The following is a 16,296-nucleotide window of genomic DNA, read 5'->3' as shown; positions in this document are numbered from 1 at the left end:
GTTCTCTGTAGTTATTAAGCTATTAAAATAATTTAGTACTTAGTATCAACACTAAAGCAGCAAAAGTGAGAAAAGGTTCTAATTTACGAACACTAATAATTCTGATTCAAGAATCTCTTTCTTGGTCTCTTTGAGCAGAAGGTCAGAGAAGATGATGATGTCCTTCAAGCCTGAATCATTCCATGATTTCCTGGTTCCAGGGCTTATTAGCAATAAGTGCAATCGTATGAATTTTTGGCTGTATTGGAACACTTCTTTGTTTTGTCTCCTTGACTGACTTTCTGATGAATAGTTGAGTAAATTAAGACATAGAAAATGCAAAAATAAAATCTTAATGTCCTTATTATATCAACATGAGAAGATTTCTGGTTTGCTAAATACAGTTTTGTGTGGTTTTGTATGAAGATCAAAATCTAAATTTTGGCTGACATTGTTATTTTAAATGGTCTCTTATATGTAAATTTTCCCAGGCAATTTGAAACCAAATCAAACTCTCCTCATTACTGAACTTGTCTCTTTTCCTGCTAGCTAAGTCAGACAAAAAAGTTAAAAAAAAATAACCCAAACACCAACAAACAACAAACAAAAACAAAAAAAAAAAAAAAGAGGGGAGCAGGAGGGAAACTTTGAAGATTATCAGAAAATTAATTGTTTGTGTCACATGGAACATCTCTCTTGAAGAGAAATAATGTGATTTATGGAGTTAATTCATGACAGAGCTTTGGAATTCATCCTTCTAGAAAAGAAGCATGCACTTCTCACAATACATCCGTTGCCTCACCAGGCTTCTTGAATCTTACAACTCTATTTTTGGTTTACAGCTGCATAAAATTGATTCTGTCACGGGATTAAGGAGCCTGTTCTCATGTGTCGTTGTGGAAGTCTTTGTACATCCATAGAATAGCAATGGGACTTTCCTTATAGTCCCCCTGCTGATAGCAGCATAATTCCTGACTACAGTTCTTGTCAGTAATCTCAGTGGAAAAAGTTAAGTTGAAGTGAATGGTGTTGGTTTAAGGCTATATTTAGCAAACAGCTGAGGCATTACAAGGTGCCTTTAGGTGCCTGTCCACTGTAGTAACAGCTTCCTTGAGGAAGCTTCCTAAGGATGTGAAGAAGATCCTAGTCCCATACATGGGAGGAAGTATGAAGAGCACATCTAAGTTAGAAGCCTAATCAAACCAGGGCAAAACACTGCATATTTGGGATCTCTGAAATTATGCTGGTTTTGACATATCCAGAATAGCTTTTAACCTGTAGTTACTCTTTTGAGAGACAGAAGACTTATTCAATTCCTTTGGGGAAGCATAATATCTGAAGTCAGAAATTTCAGTTTCAGTGAGAATGCTGTAAACCTTTAGGTTTCCCACCTTTAGTTGGAAGGTGGGAAAAATTTCGTTCTTCATCTGTCTGCAGAGACAAGGATGGCTTGGCTTCTCAAACACAGGCTTTAAGAAGGGCTGTGCAGGTGAGACAGAACACTGCATTGTTTGTAGATACTAAGGTGGCCTAATTTGAGCAAGTTAGTGTGCTGCCCTGCAGGACTGGAGCAGAACTTTAGGAATCTAAGTTGTTCCAGTGGCAAAAGGCAACACTTGGGGTTTTTTTAATAGGTACTTAATGCAGTAGTTGGAAGTAGATAAGTGCTTAAATTCAATTATGGATCAAGCCCACATCTATAACTGAGGTGTCCCAAATAATTTCTTCCCTTTTTCAATATAGACTTGAAAATATGCAGTGATGGACAGTGATGGAAATAATTTTGGGGTTGTTACTGTATTACTGTAATTGGAAATGCAATGTAAGGGGCTTTTTCTTATCAGCTTAGAATTAAAATTATTGTTTGTTGGAAAATCATAACCACTGCATTTTTAGTGGAGTTTATCCAGAGGTTAAAGACAACAAAGTGAAGGAAAAAAAATAGAGAAGAGGAGGGGGAGAAGGAGAAATATTAAGGTAAAAATTATCAACCAGAGACTGACATTCCTTTTATTTCTGAAATTTGAGTCACAACATACATCACACTGTAGGCAGTGAGAAACATAAAATGAAAGGTACATGTGGTACTATGTATGGGCAGTCATCTAGATTCCATCATATCGAGGGAAGGGAAGTAGGGCAAGTTAAAGTCAAGTAGGAGTTTGTTCTGAGTCCCCTCCTCTTTCATCTTGTAACTGCAATCGAAGTTAATTGCTAGGTTATATAATTATAAATGTCTCTTAAGTATGGCCATGTATCTGCTTACCTTTCCATAAATGACTCTGTTCTTGATGTTGAGCATGCTGGGACAAGTAAGGATCGCCTGCCTCTTTGAACTAACACTAGCATGGTAGGATCCAAGACAACAATGCATCCATTCTAAGACAGACATGAACAGATCTGTTAGCTGGCCAGAAGTTAGGAGTACATAAGGAGTCATAGAATTTGGGGATGCCAGCTCAAGCCTCTGTGACTTAGGAAGATCACATCCCCTTTTTAAATAAAATATATCTTCAGTGACACTCTCACAACTCTTACTGCCATCAGCTCTTGCTCCCTTGTTTTGATGTAATCTTTTCCTGATACTTATTTTGGCTCTGTTGTCTTCCCCTCACTTACTTTGGAAGAATTAGTATGTTTCAGAGTTCATACAGCAGAAGTCTTTAGAGATTTTTTCAGAGGAGATTTTAGCTTCTTAACAGAGATTACAAAATTACATATATGTGGGGGGTTTTTTCTGTAGATTAGAGGTACAAGGTATTCCAATGTAAAGCTGTATATTAGAGGGTAATAGAGAGGTACAGTTTTGGTGATACAGTCTTTTTCCTTAGCCCATAGCTGAAGACTGAAGATGTCCAAGTTTGGAGAGTTTGAATTAAGTTAGATTTTTGTCTTTGCCTTTTTCCTTTGTTTTCTCTCTCTCACTCTGAAACAAATATTTCTTTCCCATGGGAAGTCATATGTAACACAGATCAGGCAGGAATTTTATCATCTAAAGCGTTTTTGCTGGATCTCCAATGAAGTCAGGAAACAGTCTTGGTCTATTGATTTAAATATTGAGAGAAAGGGGTGACAGCATTATCCATAGGTGGAGAAAATTCTATTTTGGTTATATTCCTCAGTTATTTTGTAAACTTTAACTGAAAACTGTTGTTGGCATGCTAGTGGTTTTTTTAATGAGAAAAAGTGGAACAAGCAGATCTCTTTTACTTTTTAGTTTTGAAGTTGAGGGTGAATTTGCCTTTAAAATCTTACTGCATCCTAGTAAGTGAAATAAAAAAGAGCTCCAAGGTTTAGCATGATGAGTAGAAAATTGCTTGCACTACAATATTTTTGATGGCTTGAGTGGGCCAAGCTGAGAAAATGTATGCTTTTTTGATAAAACTGGAAAAAGGAGTAGTCCAGAACATGCTGACTCAATAGAAAGGGATTTTTATGGGGTAAGTGGACTGAAGAAAGGTGATGGGAAACTCAGAGGTGAAAAGGCTGTCATTGATAACGAGGTTTAAATCTCTCAAGGTTTGCCAAATTCTGGAATGCAATAATTTTGCCAGCTTTTCTGTAGAAATTTTAAGAAAAGTCCCTAAATTCTGAGATCACTTTTAGTATGATTGTTGCCATTTTAGTCTCAAAGATAGGAAGTAGAGCAGTGAAAAATAAGTTCATTCTCCACTCCCAATTCTGATGTATAGGGTAACATTGGTTCTAATGAAATAGGAAGCTATTGATAATTTATGTTTCTAATGGGTGAAAATGTGTTTAAAAAAAAAAAAGTTTAACTGTGTTCATATGTGCAAGAAATGAGAAGAGTTTTTAAAAATATCTATATCATTGTTTTGCTGTCAAGATTTTTTTAAATGATCTTCGCTCATATTTACTCATTTAAACATCTGCCAAAGGCATATGGCATCTTCTTACAGCGTTACAGAATTATGCTGCATCTAGGCAGACTCTGCAGGATACTAACTGCACAAGTCCTGCTTCTGCAACAGAGTTCCAAAACATATTGACATTGATTTGCCCAGTTATTTGTAAAAGGTATATTATCTTTATAATATATGTAGCTGCTTCTGAAATCAAAATTTACTCAGCAGTCATGACTCTGCAAATACCTGAGGATATTTATCCACTTTCCCATTTCGTTCTGAAGCTCAGTCCTTGTCTATGGCACAGTGTTTGTATAAATGTTTGCCTTCATTAGTAAATTGCAACAATGACAAAGGTGTACTGCCTATCTTGAGATAAAATTGTTACATATGTGGTTTTCTCTTCCACAGCTGCTGAAAAAGAAAGGAACATCCTCTTTTCTTCAGCGACTGGAACGAGGGGGCCCAACCACTGTGGCAGTACAGCTCAGGGTCAGTGAACATCTTACGGACAGAAATTTGCAAAAAAATGTCCAGACATTTTAAAGGCAGGATTACCCTCTTCAGATTGCAATGGAAGAAAGAAAAATCTTATGTTTGAGAAAGCCACTTGCATGATCTGGTGAAGCCTTTTGAGAAAAGATGTTTAAAAGTTAGGAAGAGCATAGGTGTTGAACAATTGTCTTTGCTGCACAAGAATGAGTGATAATTGTTTGATTGTTTGATTGTTTGTATGTTTGTTTGTTTTTTCCCCAGAAATCACTTGCAGATATTATTGGGAAGCTGCAGAATTGCACACCACATTCTATTCATTGTATAAAGCCTAATAACTCCAAGTTGCCAGATACTTTCGATAATTTTTATGTGTCTGCTCAACTGCAGTATATTGGTGTCCTAGACATGGTCAAAATTATACGGCATGGGTATCCAATACGTCTCTCTTTCACAGACTTCTTGTCAAGGTAAGTTCTTTCAAGTTCCATAAAACCTTTTTTCTTACCTTCTGTCATGCTCTGGTAATGCTTGCAATGTTGTTTTGCTTATGAGTCTTTCAGACTTCTTTCAGAGAAAATCTTGTCTGCCTGCAGGGGGTGTAGGCTTGTTATTTTTTAATTGAAGGAATCATGAACTTTAGAAATATATTTATAAATTTACAAATTTATAACACTTATATTGATATGTAGAAATATATTTATAAAGATCATCAGCAAAATTTATTAAGTTTTAAAAGTATGACATCATAAAAGAGCTATGTTTTTTTAATTTATAAAATATAAAATATTGCATATTGTGTGCAGGTAATTAAAAAGGAGAAAGAGAAATAGTCTAATTTTTCAGGTTTCTAGATGTAAATGTCATGGGTTTATTATTTATATTTCATAGGCTAGGATTTGTTTAACCATGGTCATGAGTTACCAATGCTCATACCACAACTCCATTTTTATTATTGTTGTTAGAAATCAGTGACATACTGAATTAATGTGAAAAGACAAAAAGTTCTGCTTCTGTCTGAAGATACAATCTTGTTCCTCATTCCCAGTTCAGTATTGGGGTTTTGGGTCACTTATATTCTCAAAAGTTTCAGGAAAGAAAGAGGACTGTCTTGTCCAAGAAGTGTTTGTTTAGCAGCCTCATGCACTCAACACCAGTTCCTTCTCTCTGCATGTTCTGCTCCTTGATTGATATATCAACCAGTTATGACCTGGCCTTTGTACTACTTGACTTCTGAGAAACAGCATGAGAATGTCAGCTGCTTACACACGACTTTCGCTTGTCTTCTTGGAAAAAGTTGTGGATGTTAAATTACTGCTTGGGCAGAAAGTTTTTCTCTCTGTAAATATTCAAAAAGTGAGGAGTAAAGGAGTTTACAATTCCATCTGTTTCATAAGTAAACTGTCTCTGTCCTACCACAATATTCATCCTCCAGAGTGAATCGAGCTGGACCAGCTGGCTGAGAAGAAGATGCACATAATGGGAGATTTGGGAAAGCTTTCAGGTTCTGAAGTTGTATGGGCATTCTCTATATAGCCATTTCTATATAACTGAACTGGACCTTCAAGGTACTGTTACATGAGCACAGTGCCACAATTTTTTTTACTGTTAGATCCTTACTGTGATTTCTGGCAGATATTTGCTTCCCTGCCACCCTTTTTTCACTGCAATTACCAGATTCAGGCTGGGATTTACCACAGACCTAGGATCAATCCTGGTGGGCAATATGGAGGTTGCTGCTCTCTTTTTGAAGGTAAAGGAAATTAACCATGTGTACAAAGATAATTTTCAGTGCCAGAGAATGGCACTCTGTCTGCACAAGTCTGGCATATTTTCTTAATTTTGAGAAGTTTTGTTAAAAATATCATTTCAGTCTTTTTCATCCACACCTTCAAGCACCTCCCAAAGACAAATTTTTACATAAAAGTCTAGAGGACATCTGGTGTGTCACAATAAGTATTTCTTTGCAGTAACAAGAGTAAAACAAGAATAGCAAAAAAAACCAACAATATGATGCCAGCAACATTTATGCTATTATTTTAAAGTATTCTACTTTTGTTACTCTGCATCTTTATCCCTTTTCCTCCACAATAAATTACTTTTACAGGCTCTTTGCAGCTGAGCCCCTGCCATTTTTTGCATATTTTCACCAGGTCATAATAATTTTATTGTTACACGTAAAATGAATTAAACAGTGATGGGGCTAGCATGGTGTCACCAAAAATGAAGCTCGTTTTATAATATTCCCTGTGAATATCTGTTGAATCTATTCAGAACTTAGCAATAATCACTCTGCATACAATCTCTCAATACTACTGAATTTTTAGATTTGTGTACAAATAGAAACACAGAGCTCTTGGTCCAGCAATATTGAAAAAGACCATCAGCATTGTGAAACTTTTTATAGTAGCCATCCATGCCACACAGGCCATAGCTTATCTTCCTTTGTACAAGAGTGAATTTCTCACTTTAGTCACCATGACAAGTTAACCTTTGTATTCACATTCAGTGTATTTGGATAATTCTTTCCATTTAATCATTTAAGACTGTGAAATGGGCTGAAAGTATGAAATTTTTAAGCAGAAAATATATTATTAGACTGCATTTCAAAAGTACTGTCTGTTCTTAATGCTGTATGTTTTTTGAGCCAATAGACTACAGGTAAGAAAGAAATACTGAATTCAGAGATTATGAGTTACCTTTTCAAAAAGTTTCCTAAAAAGCTCTCACCTGTGTTACATCTCTGTATTGCCTTGGTAACTGGACAGGATATTTTTAGAAACCAGATCATTAGTTTTGTTGATGTTTTGTTAACTGTATTGGTCTTGTCTGTTCAGCCAAACTCTGGTCTTGTCTTACTATTCATTACTTGGAACGAGAAATGATTTTGTCATATTTCCATATAGGCTTACAGTCCTGAAGCTGATAGAGTTTTTCACCTTTCAAATTTTTATTTCCTTTGCTGTCAGACTGGTGGGTCTACTGTTCTAAAGAGAGTTTGTGGCTGTGATCCCAACTTGAATTCCCAAAAGATAGGGAATTATTATCCTCCCTCACTATCCCTGTAGTTTTTGTGTGTTTACTTTTTGGGTCTTCCTTATCATATAGGTAATGTGGTCAGAATTAAAAATAGTTATTAATTTAAAAAGTAAACCTCTTTTTTGCTGGCTTATAAGAAGACAGGATGTTTGGATGTTTGTATTAGGGGACTTTGTGGCAAAGGGATGGAATATTGTAATATCTGGGTATTCTATCAGCAATCAGACAGTAGCAGTGCATTCTTAATTGGATGAATTCGAGTAAATTTCTATTGATATCTAATTAGGGATTAATATGACTTGTCTTTAACATATTTAAGAGTTGCATTTGAACTCCTACAATGGCTTAAGGAGCATAGCTAAAGAGAGGTCATATTTAGTAAGAGCATATCTTCCTGGGCTACAAAGATTAGTCATTATTTCTGTTGCTATGCTTTTGGATATACTGGTTCTGCTTCTGTCTTACCAAAATAAAAGCTGACAGCTGTGAGGTGAACCCCTCAATCACCAAAGTTTGTTGATCAGAAGAGAAATCTTGTGGAAATCTGTTATTAAATGGAAGCTGTGACACTTACTCTCAATGAATATATAATAAAAATGAGAATTCATAAGGTCATATGCTATTAGATCCTGTAAAAATAGGATCATTAAGAAATCATATATGTGATTTTAACAGATTTGCCAACTCCAGATGCAGTATTTCTGCTGAATTTACCTGCAGTGTTGGCTCAATTTCTGAAGCTCTATGAGCAGAGACAAGGAGCAGTTTTTACTTTATCTTAAAAATAGAAAATTTGAGTAACATGCATTTTACACTCCTGGAAAAGTTCACCCATGTATTTTGCTTAGTATCTTCAGAATGGTTGTCAGTGGACTATATTTTTCAATTCTAGCTTTGCTCTTTAAGTCAAGGCAGTGGATCAAACAAATTTTTAAAGGGTTTAAACTTTCCAATTTGCAGCCCAAATTGTACACATAGGTAAAGTATCCTCAAGTATCTTTTTTCCTGGAAGAAAGAAAACAGTAAAATAGCTATGGAATTAGGAACTGTCTGCAGATGGCTGTTTCTTTCCAATATTTAGTGTTTTGAAATCTTATTTAAAATATATCTAATTTTAAATTATTCTAATTTAAAATATATCTAGTTTAAAATAAGATATACAAAAAGCACATTAGTATAAACATAATTTTTTGTGGTTTTGTTAGTCAGTGCCATGGAAAAAGAAAAGTAAGTATCAAGTGTCTGCTCTGTTTCCAGTGCAGAGTAGGGCTCAGAAACTCTCTGGTGCACAAACAGAGCCTCATTATACAAGCTTAATACCTAGAATCTAATCTCTGCATCAATTAATAAAATGGATCCTGGCTGACTTTTGTGTCATTCACCTCACGTGGTGCTCAAGGAAGACATGTAAAAGCCATTTGGAATATAAATTTTTAAAAGTAATTAAAGTGATCAAAGACCCATGAGGGAGTACAAGAATACAGCTGTTCAGGCATGTTCAGGTAAAAATGAGGCAATAAGATGCTCTGTTCCACTCCCTCTGAAAAATTGCTTTTGGTACCGTCCTCCTATGTAAACACTCCATGTTCTCTAAATTGAACTAGAAATTAAAATTAATGTTTCCTCTCTCTTTCTTCTTTAATGTTGTTCACCAAGTTGCTGAACTGTACCCAGTTCTTTTCTCTGTATTTCAGTTTCCTTGCCCAAGGAAGAATTTATGTGCTACTAACTTAGAAACTGAGGTTCACGTGTCCCATGTTCCTTGTGTCTGGGATATTGCTTAGCAGTGGAGACTGCAAGGTCCAGTTACGCAGGTCCTTAAATGAGACATCTGTTTTAGCCTTCCCTGCCAGTTAATAGGAACCACTCAGAGCTGTTGAAGCTCAGGATAACCTCTTTGGATTATTGGAACTGAGAAGCAAATTGAGCCTTTCACTTAGCAGATGAGAAAGGCAGGATTCCGTTGGCAAATCCATGTTGTTCAGAAAGCCCAAATTCTTGTGTGATGTTGCTTGCATTTATTTCTGCACTTTCTTAGTGTTTCTTGGAGTTTCATTATTGTCTCTCAGGTTTCTAGATGGTCTTTCCTGGGTTTAATTCTATCATCCCACCCTTGTGTTTTCCATCTTGGAGATGCCGTCCTACCTTCTGTTGCTGCTCACGGAAGAGCAGACAAAATTTCATAGTGTGAAGGAGAACATTGACGTCTGTATGTAGAGACATTTCTTACAGTATTGTTGCAAGAAGACATAAGTCACTAGAATGTTATGATTTACTATATCTAATAATCTTTTAAAATGGCTTAAATTACACCAGTCTAAACTTTAATTTTACCTAGGCTTATGCAGTCTGAAGTAGTTATTTATCCTGTTAAGACAGTGTCCGATGCTGGCTTGGAGGTACGATATCATACCTTCTTCCTCCTCATCCTCCTCCTCCTTGTCCTCTATCCTTTCTTCCTTCTTCTCTGCCTCATCTTCCTCCTCCTCTTCTGCTTTCCCTTCTTCCCTATCTTCCCCTCTTTTCGTCCTTCTCCCTCCTTTCATAATCTAACCTCACTCTCCTATATGAATAAGGTAAAAATATCTAAATCACCACATGTAACCTTTATTAAAAAAAAGGAAATACAGCTAACATTCTGATGATTTTTTGTTTTAAAGTAACTTCAAAAGATGGCAAAACATCCATTTTAACAGGAAATACTAGGAAGGAAGAATATGAAACACAATGATAATGGATTCTTATGGTAATCATAGCAGAGAGAGTGAAACAAGTATGTTCAAAAACGGTTCTTATTACAGTTTTCCTCTGATTTTAGTATGAAGTTCTTCTTAATTTATTCTTCGTGCTACACTGAACTGCAGTTCCTGAGATCTGTACTTCTAGTCAGGGCAACATTCATTGATATTGAAATGCTCTAATAGTGGTATTTGCATCAAAACTTCAGCGCTTCAGAACACTAAATTATTATTAACTCTTTCAAATAATTGACTTTGCTTAGAGATCATTCTGAAGAGATATCTTTTTTTCTCAGGAAAGATTATGTTAATGCTGATATCATTGTTTTGTCAAGTAATGTCTGTCCTTTTCCTATGAAGCCATTTTTAATAGCTGTTTTAATGTTTTCATCAAATTCGTGCTATTAGCTGATGATGTATTCCATAGATGTCTTGTTTATGTTTGTAAATCATATGTGTGACTCATCATTGTATATCTGAACTCCCTTTGTCCAGAAGCATTTTGGTGTTCACTTTTTTCTCTTTCTTTCCCCTCTCCCTTTTTTTACCTCTTGAAAGAAGGGAAGTTAAAATGTTTTATAATACATCTTTTTTGAATTTAAAAAGTCAGCAGAATATTTCAGAGTCTCATGAGCAAGTTATTCAGGGCATCAGTGAGAATGATGTACAGAGCAGATTGCAAAGTGATGGGTCATCATCACACTGGCCCTTTCAGCTTTATTGTCTGCTATGCAGTATCAGTAATCTCATACAGCACTACATTGATATGTGCCATGATACCTTAAATCTCTGCAAGGAGAGCAAGAAGTAATCTGACTGGTGCTACAAAAGCAGTATTTCATTAAAGTAGATGTAATGATATCAATTTATATCAAATGGCAGTCTTGCCTTTGTGTAGTTTGTTGCTTCAGACCTAGAGCTGGAAGTGATATTTCTGATGGAGGGTAATCGTTTCTGTTTGTCTTTCTTTCAGAATGCAAGCAAAGGTGAGTAAATGAAGTATTTTAAAGTCATCAGTTTTGAGAGCACTTTAAATGCAAGTTCATAAACCTGTTAATGACTAACTTCCCGTGAGGAATGAAGGTCATGCTTGAAGTTTAAAACTGTGATTTTAAAAATGGCTGCATCCTTGGCAATTTTGGTAATTACTATAGAATCATAGAATAGTTTGAATTGGAAGGGACCTTAAAGATCATGTTGCTCCAAACCACCTGCCATGGGCACCTTCCACTAGACAAGGTTGCTCAGAGCCACATCCAACCAGGCCTTGGACACTTCCAGGGAAAAGGCATCTGCAACTTCTCTGGGCAACCTGTTCCAGTGCCTTTCCAATCCCACAGCAAAGAATTTCATCCTAATCTCTAATTTAAACCTGCCTTCTTTCAGTTTAAAGCCATTCCCCCTTTTGCTATCCTTACCTGCCCTTGTCAAAAGTCCTTCTCTGGCTTTCCTGTAGGCCAGCTTCAGGTACTGGGAGGCCACAGTAAGGTCATTCCAGAGCCTTTTCCTCTCCAGGGTGAACAGCCCCAGCTCCCTCAGCCTGTTTTCATAGAATAGGTGTTCCAGCCCTCTATCTTCATGGCCCTCCTTGGGACTTGCTCCAACAGGTCAATGCCCTTCTCGTTCTGAGGACTCCAGAGCTGGACACAGCACTCCAGATGGGAAATCACAAGGGCAGAGTAGAGGGTAGGATCAACTCCCTTGACCTGCTGGTCACACTTTTTTTTGATGCAGCCCAGGATACCACTGGCTTTCTGGACTTCTGCACATTGCTGGTTCATGTTCAGCCTCTCATCCACCAGCACACCCAATAAAGCACTTGGATAAAGAAGTGTCAATGGTTAACCCCAGCTGGCATCTCAACCCCACATGGCTACTAGCTCATTCCCTCCTCAGCAGGGTGGGGGAGAGAATTAGGAGAGAAGTTAGAAAACTCATAGTTTAAAATAAATATAATTGAATAGAGAAGACAAGAAATGAAAAATAAAGAATTCATTCTCTACTTCTGATTGGCAGACAGGTGTTCAGCCGTCTCCAGGAAGGTATTTGATCATGTGTGCTGGGGACTTGTGAAGGCAAACACCATCACTCTGAATGTCTCCTCTTGTAGACAAGGACGTTAAAGACAATGGTTAGTTCTTAGGCTTAGCCTAGATAGATGTTGAAGTTGCAAAAAGTATGCTTAGGTAGATAGATAAGTTTAAGCTTAATAATGAGATATTGTGTGTTATTATATAAGGCATAACAAATTACTATTCTGTACAATAGATGTACATGCTTTATCAAGGATTCGTTAAGACAGATGTCTGTAACTTTTAGAGGCACGCTATTGGCTAAAAAGCTTTTAAGAATGCTTTGCAACCAGGAAGTTTTCAGATGTCTCGGATGCGTGAGCCCGGTACCATCTCTTGTGAGACTGATGCTGAAATAAAATAATAAAAGGCTCCTGGAACGCTTGTCTAAGCCCCCCATCCCGTTTGTCAGAGATCGCCGACACCCTCTTCCTTTTTCTAGCCCCAGCTTTTATTTTATCTTTTCCTTTTACCAACCTTTCTGATAGGGGAACCCAGTTTAGGATCATTTACAGCACTCAGAATTACTCTAAATTAGTAATCCGTCATGAAATCTTACTGATAGGGGTTGATGATACTGTAAGAGATGACCAGAACCCAGAATGCTCTGACATTCTCCCTGACAAGCCTGGAATTGGAGTAAATCACCCTGGGGAATTGCTGAGATGTAACTAGATATTTGGGACTGTCTTAGAGGCTACAGACCGTTTCAAATCTACTTGCACAATGTGATAGCGTAGTGGGGGTTACCAGGCTACTCATTTTATGGAAAAATGAAATAGCTCTTTCCACATAGTCTGACTGTAGATAGACTATTCTGATTTATCCCCTTTGGAGTTGTTTCTTTGTATGCATTTGGCTTGTTTGCTCCATTATCCCTGTCAGGTCCTTTTTGATACTTTAAAAACAAAAAATGTGTAACAAAACTTCATATGCCAATGTCTAATTAACCAGGACTTAATTTATAGGGTATAAAAAAAAGTGGTCACTTTTAGGATGGGATTAATCTGACTTGTTTTAGGTTTATCCATTTTTGCATGTGTTTCACAGACTCAGTGTAGCTGCATTCTATGGCAAGGGAAAGAATTAATGCTTTGTAACAGGCACTAAAAAATCAGAGAACATTTTGGAGATGAGACAGATGCAGTTTTTGAAGCTATACCATGGTATCATCATTTTTCTAGCCCACAGAATTAGTATTGTAAATACAAAATATCAGTCCTTATGTTACACGTCACAGAGTTTGGACTGTGAGGATGATAAAGCTGCTGCTGTTTTTGGGGCTTACTGGCAGTGCACAAATGACTGACTACAAGAGAAAATGGTTTCTCTTTGGACTGGAGTTTTCAGTGGAAGGCCAGACACCTGACTTTATTTAGAAGGCATCTAGCTGTATTTTGAAAGCAAAAATAAATATCAGCATTGTTTGCTGGGCATCTTGAGAATGTTATGTTGCAACCCTCATTCGCTAAAACAATTAAAAACGTGTGTAAATGTGTGTAAACTATTGAAGTCAGTTGAATTATTCATGTTTGTCATACACTTAGCAGTTCAACAAGATTGACAAGAAAAGGGGTCCCTTGAGCAGGAGGATGTAATTAGGTCATTAAATAGCCAGATACAGGGAACTAAAGATGACATGGTCATTTAAGTCTGATGGTGCCTTACTTTCAAATGTTTGGTGTGCAATCTAAATAATCTTATGTATATTACATGTAGTATAGAATGCACAGAACTTAATGAAGCTTCTTGCAGAGTCTATTGTTTTGTGCAATAGAGAATGTCCTGGCTTTTAGGTTGTTTCAGTGAGAATCTCGAGGTATTGTTCTCCCTCCGCTTTTAGGTGCATACAACTATATTAATTTCCTTAGGCAATCATAAATTTATTGGGCACACACATGCATAATTCTGGCTGAACTGTTTCAGCAGTTCTTGTGGTTTTCTTTATTTTAAGATCTGTAAAATTTTAAAATGTTTATTTCATTTCTAGATTTAAGTGCCACCCTTGGTACCTCTGGTTTCCACTAGCACTTGACATTTCTTATCCCTCAGATTTAACTGTTTATTAGATCACTAAATAACCCTTAATAATAATAATATAATCCTTATAATACAATAATATTATAATCCTTATGAAACTCTACACATGTTTTAAATCTGTGAATTTTAAAGCTTGTGCTATTTCTAAACATGGAGAAATGTTTTCACAAGGTACTAAAATACCTACCACAGCACTGGATTTAATCTAAAAGCGTGGATTATAAAAATAGATAGAATTATATTTGTGTGCAAATAAGCATAATGAAAGTTCTTGACCCATATCTCACAGGCTGGCTGAGTTCCATGTGCCTATAACAAGCAGCTAATAACTTCATTTCAGAACCTTAAGGTTCCAGTGAAAATCATTACTGAGTACTTCATAATTTGCTGACATTACATAATGACAAAGATAATGGACATAGATTTATGTGTGGTAGTAAGAAGTTCAGTTAAATTCTTGCCATAGAAATAAACGTGTTAAAATACTATCAACTACTAATATTTTCACTAATCCATGATACATTGAAACTCTTCTAAGGAAATGCTTGTTAGAATTATTGACCTCTTAGTACAAACAGCATATATTTAAAATAAATATTTTAAAGAAGTAAGTATGCAACACATTAGTTTATGCCAGTGGCACTATGCAGGAACTTTGAATTATCAGACTAAAGTGCAAATTGTCGCATAGATTAATTTTACTGTATAATTTTTAAATAATTCCTTGTTATTTATTGCTTAATTAAATATAACTGCGTGCTTTCAGTGCTTAGAAAAATATTAGTTGCTCTTGAGTGCTGCTTTTTTATGTTCATAGGATTTGTATAGGTCATAGGAATTGTATAGATGCAGTCCAGCTGCCTCACACTCAAAAACAACTGTGGCCCTCCTGCTGTTTCTTCTTTCCATGGCTCTGCAGCTGTTAAATTCTTTCCACTCAACTCAGATATCCATGGCACCCTTTTTCTCCTTATCCATATCTCGATATTCTTTACAACCATTCAATCTTTAGCAGAAGCACCTGGAATGACTCTTCCTAAAGCTAGATTTCCTAGTCAGGCTGAATAATAGTAGGCAGCTAATACTGGTCATATCTGAGAGCAAACACAAAATCCTACGCAAGCATGCGCATAAAATCCTTCTGTGCATCTTAATCACTGGACCTTACTTTGCTTTTTTGTTTAGACCAATGTGGCATTAATTTATCATCTGCTTTAGCAGAATTATTCCAACTGTACTCCACTCTAAATGAGAGCAGAATCTGGTCCGCTCTTGGCACAGTATGCAAGGGGGACGACCTTAGCCTATCTTGAAAAATGTTGCTTTTGTACAGTTGTCTAGCCATTATACAATCCAGAGCCAGGAGAATCCCTGTTACCCAGACTGATAGTACTCACAGGGTTCAGAGGCACAAGGGAAGCTCCCACAGAAGAGAGTAGAAGTAGAGATGATCTCACAGAGAAGCTATTTTGCTGTATGGTTTCAAAAGGTCCAAAAATCATTCCCCATAATCCCAATAAATGTTGTCTAAGCAACTAGTGAGTATTGTGGGAAGGGCTTTATGTGTTCCCATTCCTCTTTGACTAAGTACCGGTTGCACAGGAGAAAAAAAAAAAAAAAACCAAAAGGAATGAAGAAATAAATCATTATCTAGGTGGAACAGCAAATCTAATCCTATTTCTCTTTAATATCACAATTTCCATTTGACTTTGGTTTTACTTTCTTCTTCTGCAATATACATCTATCTCAGTATATTTCCCAGTGAGCTGGGCAGTGCTTGTTTGGCAAACACTGAGCCACTGAAGTAGCAATCTCACCAGGAGACCAAGTGGGAATGCTGTACAAGCCCACCTTGGTGTTTCAATTGAAGGACTTTTGATTTTGATGCCCTATTATCACATGGCTGTGTCTGTAGAGAAAGAAAATGAGCTTCATTGGACACTAGTCCTACAGCACCTCTGTGTTAAACAGAATCAAACTATCAGGTTAACAAAGAAATTTAAATTTATTCTATAGTCCATATCTTCTGTGTACAGTGAAGCACCTTATGGCCCCATGTGCATGTTGGTG

The 16,296-nt window shown here is 36.6% G+C and overlaps 1 protein-coding gene across 1 annotated transcript in view; it reads left to right on the top strand.

Annotated features, from left to right (window-relative positions):
• MYO16 (myosin XVI) overlaps nt 1-16,296 on the top strand; it is a gene marked incomplete at both ends in the record, with an annotated part of 287,015 nt that overhangs the window by 204,704 nt on the left and 66,015 nt on the right. Inside the window, 2 exon segments of the mRNA XM_082277664.1 lie at nt 4,257-4,337; nt 4,602-4,807. Of these exon segments, the coding sequence (XP_082133790.1) occupies nt 4,257-4,337; nt 4,602-4,807 (287 nt within the window).

This window comes from Coloeus monedula, assembly GCF_965178545.1.
Source record: "Coloeus monedula genome assembly, chromosome: 3".
NCBI lineage: Eukaryota > Metazoa > Chordata > Aves > Passeriformes > Corvidae > Coloeus > Coloeus monedula.
This window is presented reverse-complemented; position numbering and strand designations above follow the sequence as displayed.